This window comes from Poecilia mexicana, unplaced genomic scaffold, assembly GCF_051168715.1.
Source record: "Poecilia mexicana isolate PSO_F unplaced genomic scaffold, ASM5116871v1 scaffold_10, whole genome shotgun sequence".
NCBI classification, from domain to species: Eukaryota; Metazoa; Chordata; class Actinopteri; order Cyprinodontiformes; family Poeciliidae; genus Poecilia; species Poecilia mexicana.
The window spans coordinates 22,501,934-22,512,103 of NW_028263379.1; the positions used below are offsets into that span (position 1 = coordinate 22,501,934).

Sequence of the window (10,170 nt, forward strand, 5' to 3'; positions counted from 1 at the left end):
AATTAGAAAAAGATAAAAAAAGACGACCCGGAGGACCCATTGAAAGTGACATTTATTTAACACTACATGATTTCTGTACAGTTACATAACAACATAACCCCAAAGTTTAGCTCTACGTCACAGAAACAAGCGTAACTGGGCTGTAATCAAAGCCATGGCAGAAGTATGAAGTTAATGATTCAAACCGTTTCAGTGTGGTCTGGGAATAACATCGTCTGGGTTTTACCGCTGACACTTCTAGAAGTGCAGCTGAAAAGCAACGTTCTTAATTTAATTGATACCAACTTCTAACGCAGTGTGAATGAAGAAAGTTGAAAGGAAAAAAAAAAAACATCTGTCAATTAAATCTTAAAGCAAAAATCCCCACCTGGAGGAGGAATTTCAGCTATTTTTGTGCTCATTATTGTGATGCAGCTGTTCAAACTGGATCATTAACAGCTGAAATCCAGACAGCTTTTTTTTTTTTCCTTTTTCTTTTAAATCTCTGAGCTTTTCCTCCAGCAGAGATTCTCCCTGACTCACAGCGGAGTCATCTGCAGGTCAGACTGCAGCAGTCAAATGAGACCAAAATTCACCAGCGCCACTGCAGCAGCTCAGAGATTTAGATTTAGAGATTTGCTAGTCTGGGTGAGACGAAAACAAGAGGCTGGATTTCTTTTCAAGAGCATCTCGGTAAATTGAATTCTTCTTCCGGGTTTGGATTGTTTCACCTGCTTTAACCCGCAGTAATTATTAAAAGAAACCTCTGACAAACAGAGGTCGATCTGGTATGTTTGGATTGCAAATTACAAGCAGGCTCTCTTGTTTATCTCTCACCGAAAACGTCTGGAAATGTAAAGACAAAAGCCGCCCCCTAGCGGTTGAAGAAGGAACAGCACAGGTTAAAGCCAATAGCTGATTGAAATGCAAACGTCTCACTTGATATTAGACCAATGAAGTGAATGTTACAGAGTGTGCTGCATGCTGTGGTCAAACTACAGTGTTGCGCGAATTAGAAAACCCGTTGGCCAACATGAGCCCGGCTCTAATTAATTAACCTGGCGGCGGATGCATGCTCTTATGCTACCATCAAATCATATAAGGCAAAATACTCTTACATTACAACAGATGTAAATAGCACTTAACATTAGCCACTAATGAATAGCTAAAGGGACTATTACTGCTTACCATGTTCCATTAATGAAATGTCTAAACAAAAGAAAAACACATGTTTTATATATTTCCTGAATATGTTACCATCTTGAGGTTGTCTTCGTCTAGAACTCGTCTGGCTGATTTCCGGTCAAGTCTCTCTTCGTGCGACTCTCGAGCGTCGTTTTGCTTCGTCTGCTCTCGCCGCCTTCCATCTGCTCGACGTGAAGAGAGGAAGAGGCCGGACAAAGATCAAAGATCCGTTTCTGCGCCAGATGTTGCGTTACAGACGCGGCCGCATTTAGTTTGGCTAACACATTTATTGGCTACTCTGGTGAATGTGTGGAAAAAAACAACCCTTAAAACAACAAATAAAAAAGAAGATTGAAGCTCATCACAGTAAAGGAATTTCACACTGAAACATCCCACCTTTGATTTGACTTTGGAAAGTGAAGTGGGGGGGGGAAACAAATTTGTAATACATTCTGAGATGCGTTTTGGGGGAGATGTAGAGTTTCACTCTACTGGGACTTTATCTAGAACCGTTTGGTTTAATCTGTCGACATCTTCCCACGGCAAAACGTGACGAATAAACATGGTTTTTAAACTGGTCTTTTTGGAGAATCCACACAGAAAAAGATAAAGTCAGCCTCAGTCTAACAACATAAATACTGGAGAAAACCTGGACTATGGACGATCTAGAGCTAATCCATAGTCCTGACAGAGTACAAGAGTGTAAAAACTACAAACAGACGGACTGATAAGAATCGTGGCACCAATGATTTTAGAGAGAAGGAAATAACAGAAACTTTCATTGTTTAAAATGATGTTCCTGCCATTTTTTTAACACATTTACCAGGTGTGCCTGTAACTCCAGCAACCAGAGTAAACCATCATCTCAGCTAGGGAGGCTAAATTAACTCACCTCTAATAGATGAAAAGCACTCTTGTTCTGGGCAGGTTGGCGTAAGCGGGATCAACCAGTTTGCGCACTCTGGAGTAGTTAACGAAGCCTCTGATGAACAGCATGAACCCTGAAATCCACAAATGATGACATAACAGACAATCTCAGACATACAACCATAAAAGAAGCAGATAAAGTTCGTTTAAACTAGAATAAAACGACTTTTAATACACAGAACGCCTCTCACTCACCCAGAGCCAGGAACACCCACCACAACCAGTACTGTCCGTCAAAGTATCCGGGGAAATAAGTGGAAAACTGCAGGAACAGAAAGAGACGCGGCGTAAAGGAGCTGCACGCGTGATGCGCCCTGAACGGCGAGCGCGTGGAGACGGAAACGCGCTCTCACCCTGACGATGAGAACCCATTTGATGAGGGACAGGCCGAAGCCGGAAATGGCTCCGTATCGACCGGCCACCGACGTGGTCAAACAGAACGACAGAAAGAAGCCGATCCAGTTGAAGAGGAATGCCACTGGGGGACAGAAAAATGTCCCAAATGACGTCAAGCGGGAGAAACGTTTGTCCACATGTTTGAATACAGAAAGGAACGAACGGGGAACGGGGAACATCAGTGTAGCGGTGATAACAAACAAAACTAAAAAGGCATTTAAAATATGAGTCTGGAATGATGCACACTTGCTAATAAAAAAAAAACAACTAATTAACTCTGAGTGACTGTAAGATTCCTACTTTATGTGGTTGGAGGTTAAGCATGTTGAACTTAGTAACAATCATACAAAATGCTGTGAAAACGTATTTGCTCTCTTGCAGATTTTTCTAATCAAACCAATTTTAACACATAACATAAATAAATAAATACAACATGCTGACTTCAAATAAAGATTTCATTCATTAAGCAAAGGCAGCTACCCACCCCCCCCCCAAAAAAAACTCAGAGAAACTTCACAAAGCTCAAAGCACAAAGACTCAAACTGTTCTGCTGCATCTCGGTCTGAAGATCTCTGATCTAGACGTACGACGCCTCCTCTCTCTCGCTCTGCATCGGTTTGCCAGCAAACAATTCAAACGTCTAGACCACGTCTTACTGAAGAAAGTGAGCATGAAGATGCCGTCGTTTCCTATCCGCAGCTGGTCGGCGTCTTCGAAGTCATCTCTGGCCACAAAGTCGTCTTCCTGCAACGACAGCGGGACATGCAGTTCCAGTGACTCCCTGCTTACTTCTGCTGCCTCCCGACACGGCAGAGAGAGGAGGAGACGTACCGAGACCCTTCCGGTGACCAGGGGCACGGCGGCCTCGGCTTTGCTTCGCTCGGCCTCGTCGTAGGAGGGTAAAGTGGTGGCAACGTTGTACGACGAAGGGTTGGGAAATCTCCCTCCATCTTCCTTGTATTCATAGAAAGCTGCGGATGGATGGAACGGGTGAAGAGGGCTTTTGATCAGCGTGAAGCTTACAGGAAGAGAAAAAATTACGAATTTGCAACGCAAAGTTTTTTTTTTTTTTGCTTTCTGCAATTTCTGCCTGTTATGATGGATGTTAGTCAAACCTCCCATTCTGTCTCCCATTGGAGACCAGCCGTGCGCTCTGTGCTAGATGTCTTGTTTTTAAGTACTTCAGACGGATGTAGAAGCACAAATTAGAAATGACTAATCCTTCAGTGTTAAACTGCCATATGTCAGAGGCTGGTGAGAAAAGATTGTACGTTTTTAATAAGTACCAGGCATTTAAACCTTGTATCTTGAATCTCTTGCAGACAATAAGCACGAGGGGAACTTTGAGACGTAAATGCAGGCATACCATCGCTCACATCCTGAAGGTTTTGGAACATCATGTCTTGGATAGGAAGTTCATTTGACAAGATTTGAGATCATGGTGGAGATATTTTCAAACCAGCGGTTAAATGTGTGTGAAAGCTCAGACCTGAGGTGCCACGCACTACGTACACTAACAGTCTGGACGGCAATTTTAAATGATTTACATCTAAGTCTGCTTTCGGGTACAAACGAAAGCTAAGAACTACAGATTATTACCGCGCTGCGGTTAAGGACCGGCTGCTGACACGAGCAGGAGAAACCTTCTTTCGCTTCCCTCTGAAAACGAAAGCAGCAGCTGAGAATTTGAAACCCTGACCTGGGTGGGATGAGTTACAGCAGGAAGAACGGCAGTAGCAGCGGACATGTCCGTTACTGCTCACGCTCTCTCCCCCACCCGCCCCCCGCCATAAAAGCCAAGACTTTTATCTGGGTCGTCTGGCTCTCATCCAGGAGTGCTCCTTTCAAACACTAACAACTCCAGTTCAGATCAATGAACTCGTCCAGGAAGAGCTCCAGGCTGCATCCACTTACGCAACACGCGGGTTGACCTACAACCTCTAAAGACGCGAGATTAGAAACATGACACTCGCTCCACTCAGCCTACACCACTCAGATTTGTAGGCTCCACTCAGCCTACAAATCATGTTTGACATGACTTTTTTTTTCTTTTTTTTTTTGGGTTGAATACTACTTTTTTGTTTTGACGTGATATTTTTTTTTGGATTAGGCAACACATAATCTAGGGCCAAGAAGAACATTCGGAGTTATTTTCCATTCATATGCATTTTAATACTAGGATCACAGTGGTAGTATTTACTAACTTTATGGAATGTGTTCTATTTAAACTATTGATTGCCGGTCACAGAACGGCTTCGGTAAAATACTCTTGACTTTCCAGATGTAGTTGGGTTTTATGCACTTTGCGAGAATAATTGCTCTTAGAAAAAGATTCATTTGAAAGATTAACGCCGTTTGCTTTTGAAGACAAGCACTTTCTCTTTAGACGCCGAGTTGTCATACAGTGGTATCAACAGGACTGAGTCAATAAAACGGGGCGTTGCCCAACAGGTGGAGGTGAAGCAGAGACTTTCTTAACCTGCATCGGCTGCAGCAACGCTGCTGTAGGGAGGCGGTGCATCCTGTCCAGAGCTCTCCTGGGAGGGCTGGGCGGGCTCCTCCTCATTCACCAGCTGTTGAAATAAAAGCACACAACAGCAATATAGCTTTTTGTCTGAACAAAACACACTATGATGCTGGATGAAAAACAATTATGTAGAAATTCTGAAAGAAAGAAAAAACAAACATCTTCACTATTGCTGACTGTAATGTGATATTTAATGTAAATAGGATTGTTTATCTTACTGAACATTGTAGCTATCCAGAGAAGATGTGTTTACTTTAAGCAGGAAAAGGACAAATGTTTATTTATTAGTCAGGATCACTTTCTGGTTCCCTCATCTTGAGGAAAATTGCGAAACACAAAGTAATTTAAACTTGAAACACTTTATCTTAATAGGATACAGTTACCAAAAACAAATTCACACTTGTAACCATATTTATTTATTATACCAATTAATGTGGAGCTATATGGACTGAAAATTTGGTAGCGATATTGTGTAGTGTTATTGCTAAAACTACAATAGGACAAACTTTCAGCAATGGACTGTGTAGTTGTGAATGCAAAGTGCAGGGACTCAACAAACATTCAAAAAAATTAAGTAAATAAAAGTAATAATCCTAATACTGCTGTTAACTTTAGGTGTTTGCAGATGTCTTCAGGTACAGTTTGATGTCATAATTCAGCCGATTAGTACAGGACTCATGTTTTTTCTCTCTCAATGTTTGCCCAGAGATAGAAGTCTATTCTATTATAACTATTTACTTACGCACTTACTACATACCATTAGTTTGGTGCTATTGAATAACATACATTATCAATGATTTCAAAAGGATCCTAAAATAAATGTATCAATGTTAATTTATAGAATTTTGAGGGCTCTATCAGATGAAATTACTGGGTTTGTTACTGTTTACATTCTTATATTTTGCATAATATGCAAGTGTTCTCTCTTGGCCTGAAGGCTTAGATCGTTTATGCCTCAGGCCGGCCTATTTTTAAAGCAAACACGCAGTACGCAACTCCACAGGATGTTAATTTCTTCTTTGCATTAGTATTTTTTTTAACCAAGATTCACATTGTATTTAGATCTAAAATTATTAATTTCTTATAGACTTACAATCTCTACATTTTAGTGATAGCTTTTATCTTCAGATTAGCTTTACTGTCGCATTTCTATATCACTGTTATGAGGTTTTCCTGAAGTTAACGTTACAATCAGGACTAAACTAGTTTTCAGGCCAGCTAACGTTCGAACAGATTAGCTTAAAACAAACATGCTACCTTTATTTGACAGTAACAGTCATATTACCCGAGTCTGACTGGGTGTAGTTTTGCTTAAAACACAGTTAAATTATTTTTCTTCACATTGAGCCTCCGCCCGTAAACAAACGCTCGGTAGCTTTAGCTTCTTGTTTCGCTTACTGACAGCTAGCTCTTAGCAGCGTTTCAGCGAGCCAGCAACCTGTTACCTACCTCCTGATATCTGACGTTGCTGTTTTGTTCTGCCATCGTGGAAGAGGGGTTAAATGTTTTTAACGTCCCCCTCCGGTTTCAGACTGTGAAAATTAACCTTGAATAAAACTAATCTTGCCGACAAAGAAGCAGAAATATGGTATTTCCTTCTACTAGTCGGCCATCTCCTTCCTTCTTTCTCTGAGCCAAGATCGGTTTTGAAGCTGCGTTCAAGGACTGTCGGTAACTGTAGTTCTCCATATATACCTAAAATACGATTCGTAACAATTATTACAGAAAAAAGCTAAATAGTATTTAAAAGATACACAGATGTTTGTAAACTAAAAAAAATACGCTATAATGTTCTTGTAAGGAAAAACCCAACTCAACAGCGAACTTGCATTTTGAGCAAAGTTCGCAAACTCCACAGAAATATGGACGAGGAGCACCGAAAGGTATCATTTAGTCATGTGATCTAAGTGGAGCTGGGAAAAGCAACAAAGCCACACAAGATGTATAAATCACGCATTTTATTACAAAGAGCAAAAATGACACAATGCTGACAATCATTTAAAACCTGACAGCCCGCACTGCGCCATTAAAAATAGAAGAGTGGATGTTCACCATCATCTCTAGCTGGAGTTAAAATTGTAAGAGGAATGATTGGAGTGTATTTTTGTGACATTTTGCCCCATATAAGAGGTATCTTCACTTCTTCTGTTGGGATGGAAGTGTTTCCACTAGCCTGTTGTGCACATGCATCATCCCTGAAAAAAAAACAACAAAAAAAAAAACAAGCAAAATTCAGCAGATTTTGTAATCAAATATTTGAAAACATTTAGTAACATTACAACTAAAATCAGTATTTTCTGGAATTTTACGTTATAGACCAACAGATATCTAAAGTTCATCCAGAGTCATAGTTTCTTTTTTTTTTCAATGCAACCAATTTCATGATTTGTGCTAATCTAAATACAAACCGTTTGTGCATGACAAAGGAAATATGCAATATGGTTTTGGCGTACCTTTGAAGTACTTGACAGTCTTAACCCGCAGCTCCAGGGTAGCATCTTCGTCACATACGAAAACAGTCTGCGGATGCTGCTGGAAGGCCGACACTGTCCACATGTGATTGACACCTTCTTCTATTGCTTTGTACAAAGCAAATGCCTTGTGTGCTCCAGTGATAAGGATCATGACCTGACCAGAAAGAAAATGTGACTCATTAAGAAATCAATAACACGGTTTGAAACCACAGAATTCAGTCACTGATCATCAGGAAGACCCCAAACAGCATGACGAATAAATGCGTTGTTGAAATTTAACCTCTTTTGCATCCATGACGGTGCCCACTCCCACTGTCAGGGCCATGGTGGGAACTTTAGAGAGATCTCCATCAAAGAATCGAGCGTTAGCCATGATTGTGTCCTTTGCTAGTGTCTTCACTCTGGTTCTGGAAACCAAACTTGACCCAGGCTCATTGAAGGCAATGTGGCCGTCAGGTCCAATCCCTGCAACAAAATGTCAGGATTTATTTTAGTTTCATCTTTCTTCAACCATAACGCCATTTAAACAAAGGATTAAAGTGTTTTGCTATCAAGGCTGACCTCCAACAAACAATTCGATCCCTCCGGCCTCTTTTATCTTTTCCTCAAAGGAGCTGCACTCTGCTTGAAGGTCAGCTGCGTTTCCATCAAGAATGTGAGCGTTTTCTGCTCTTATGTCGATGTGCTTGAAGAAGTTGTTCCACATGAAGGAGTGATAGCTCTCAGGGTGATTTCTGGGAAGTCCTGCAACACGGGTTCATGAAAATGTCCTCAGCGAAAATCACACAGAGAAGTCCTCGACGCTGCAGATAAACGGAGATCAGCACTTACCAACGTATTCGTCCATGTTGAAGGTTTTCACAAACTCGAAGGAGATTTCTCCATTTTTGTAGTATTCGATCAGCTTCTTGTAACATCCTAAAGGAGTGCTTCCTGGGGAGAGGAGAGGAGAAAATTTGTTAAATAGACAATGGAAAGCAAAAGAAAAAAAAAAAAAAAAGGAAGTCCATATATTTAAATGTTTAAAAGTTGTGATGCTTTCCAACAAACAGCATTCTGTAGAAGAAGAGGTCAGGAAAACCATCATTGATCCTTCGTCTTTGTCTACCGGGGAGCAAGGCTGAAATGCAGAGCCCATCTAATTTACATTTAATGGTTTCAAAACTGTCAGCAGGGAAAATCACATCTCCTTTCAATATAATAGCCACCCTATTCTGAGCATTAATAGCTAACCCTATCAGATATAAAACAGATGCTTTAATACTTTTTAAAATTATTGCTTTGACCTACATATTTTCAGTGCTGTTGAATTATCTCTGCAAAACCCTATCCTACTGAAGCCATCATATAAGTGGGTGTTAACTGGATCTTTTATCCAATGGAAAATACAAATTTCAAAGGATTTCTCTTCTTTTCCTTTTTTTTTTGCCATCTTAGCATTTTGATAAAGACCAACTAAATCCCTTTATTTGACTCCAAGTCAGCAGATGTGGGTTGGTTTAAAAAAAAAAAAGAAAAAAGGCAACTACAGCACTCTGGCTTTCTGTTTCCGCTTACCTGTGGGGAGTCCTAATGTGAAGAACTTGTTGGGTCCAGGTTGGAAGTGTAAAATTTTGTTTCTGATGTACTTTGCAGCCCACTCGCTGGCCTGGTCGTAGTCATTTAGGATGATCAGCTTCATCGTCCTGCAGGAGAAAACAGCGACAATTTCGCCATTAAGACGACAACTCCAGCAGCGAAGTAGTGCTGCAAACACTCCTAAATCAGACTTTAGACTCATCATGATAACCCCAATCATTCAGCATTACCGCTTCATTTGTCACTGTGTATCTCTTTAAGAGTGGGGGGCGAAGTGTCGCGACTACTGTATCGCATTCGTTTACGCAAATCTGTGTCAACTTCCAGACATAAATTAGTTATTAGAGTTAAAATAATCCACATTACCTCTGTCTTCAGCTGTCAGTCGGAACAACAGCAGAGTGCGGGCGGGTCATATGACCTCCTCGGCGTGAGCGTCGGCGCTGCCTACTCCAAAACCAACAGCCTCTTAAAGCTGAAGCGTCGTAATTTGAAAAATGTCACTTTTTTTGGGCACTTTTATAAAATGATTTGAATGATTCAAATCGGACCAAAAAGCCATTCTCTCTCTCTCTACACAGCACTTTGTTGCAAAGTTGTTACACTCCACAAGTTCTGGGATTGAATGAGCTAGTTTTGCTTTACAGACTTGACATTTCAGGCTTTCTTCTTTTTAAAATAAGCTCAACCTCAGTCAGATTGTTTTGCATCATCACCATTGAATAGTTGAGTAGTGACTAAGTTACATTTACTTGAGCAACTTTTTTAGGGTGGGGGGGAATACTTGTAGGTGAATTTCTTCTGCACTTTTTTACTTAAGTAATTTTCCAAAAGTAAAATTTCTGGGTATTCTATCCAGTATAACTTCACTAAATGAACAGCAGGCTTATTTTAGTCAAAATTTCACCAGACATCTGCAATTTTGAAGTTTTCTATTAAAAGAGTTCGATTTGGAATAACGTTTCGTTACCCTGATTTTATTTTATGGCGTTGTATGAATTATTTTCATTTTGTCCTTTAAAATAAAAAAAAAATTAAATTTTGGTTCGTCTTACCCCACCTATGCCACAATGACATGCATTTCTCATCAGAAACAATAATTAT

The 10,170-nt window shown here is 40.4% G+C and overlaps 2 protein-coding genes across 3 annotated transcripts; both read right to left on the reverse strand.

Annotated features, from left to right (window-relative positions):
* Nucleotides 1-35: 35 nt before the first annotated feature.
* ndfip1 (Nedd4 family interacting protein 1) lies at nucleotides 36-6,668 on the reverse strand. Its single transcript, XM_015000073.2, has 8 exons — nucleotides 6,464-6,668; nucleotides 4,967-5,060; nucleotides 3,319-3,458; nucleotides 3,144-3,231; nucleotides 2,445-2,569; nucleotides 2,287-2,353; nucleotides 2,057-2,165; nucleotides 36-1,346 (listed from the first exon to the last, which is right to left on the reverse strand). The coding sequence occupies exons 1-7, from the start codon at nucleotides 6,497-6,499 to the stop codon at nucleotides 2,059-2,061; spliced, it is 657 nt and encodes a 218-aa protein (XP_014855559.2). The 5' UTR covers nucleotides 6,500-6,668; the 3' UTR covers nucleotides 36-1,346; nucleotides 2,057-2,058.
* Nucleotides 6,669-6,957: 289 nt separating this feature from the next.
* Nucleotides 6,958-9,529, reverse strand: gnpda1 (glucosamine-6-phosphate deaminase 1). 2 transcript variants are annotated; one of them, XM_015000070.2, is made up of 7 exons: nucleotides 9,433-9,529; nucleotides 9,046-9,173; nucleotides 8,320-8,421; nucleotides 8,050-8,232; nucleotides 7,769-7,953; nucleotides 7,468-7,642; nucleotides 6,958-7,209 (listed from the first exon to the last, which is right to left on the reverse strand). In XM_015000070.2, the coding sequence occupies exons 2-7, from the start codon at nucleotides 9,167-9,169 to the stop codon at nucleotides 7,151-7,153; spliced, it is 828 nt and encodes a 275-aa protein (XP_014855556.1). In that variant the 5' UTR covers nucleotides 9,170-9,173; nucleotides 9,433-9,529; the 3' UTR covers nucleotides 6,958-7,150. The 2 variants fall into 2 exon arrangements, with proteins under 2 accessions (XP_014855556.1, XP_087865788.1); XM_088009662.1 differs by lacking the exon at nucleotides 9,433-9,529 and adding an exon at nucleotides 9,297-9,320.
* Between the last annotated feature and the right edge of the window lie 641 nt (nucleotides 9,530-10,170).

Coding starts and splice junctions, on each gene's coding strand:
- gnpda1 (XM_088009662.1), bottom strand. Junction 8,422..9,045: donor CACATTAGGACTCCCCACAG/GTAAGCGGAAAC, acceptor TCCTCTCCCCAG/GAAGCACTCCTTTAGGATGT. Junction 7,954..8,049: donor GATCGAATTGTTTGTTGGAG/GTCAGCCTTGAT, acceptor ATTTTGTTGCAG/GGATTGGACCTGACGGCCAC.
- ndfip1 (XM_015000073.2), bottom strand. CDS start 6,499: ATGGCAGAACAAAACAGCAACGTCAGATATCAGGAG. Junction 5,061..6,463: donor GCAACGTCAGATATCAGGAG/GTAGGTAACAGG, acceptor TTATTTCAACAG/CTGGTGAATGAGGAGGAGCC. Junction 2,166..2,286: donor GTGGGTGTTCCTGGCTCTGG/GTGAGTGAGAGG, acceptor TGTGGATTTCAG/GGTTCATGCTGTTCATCAGA.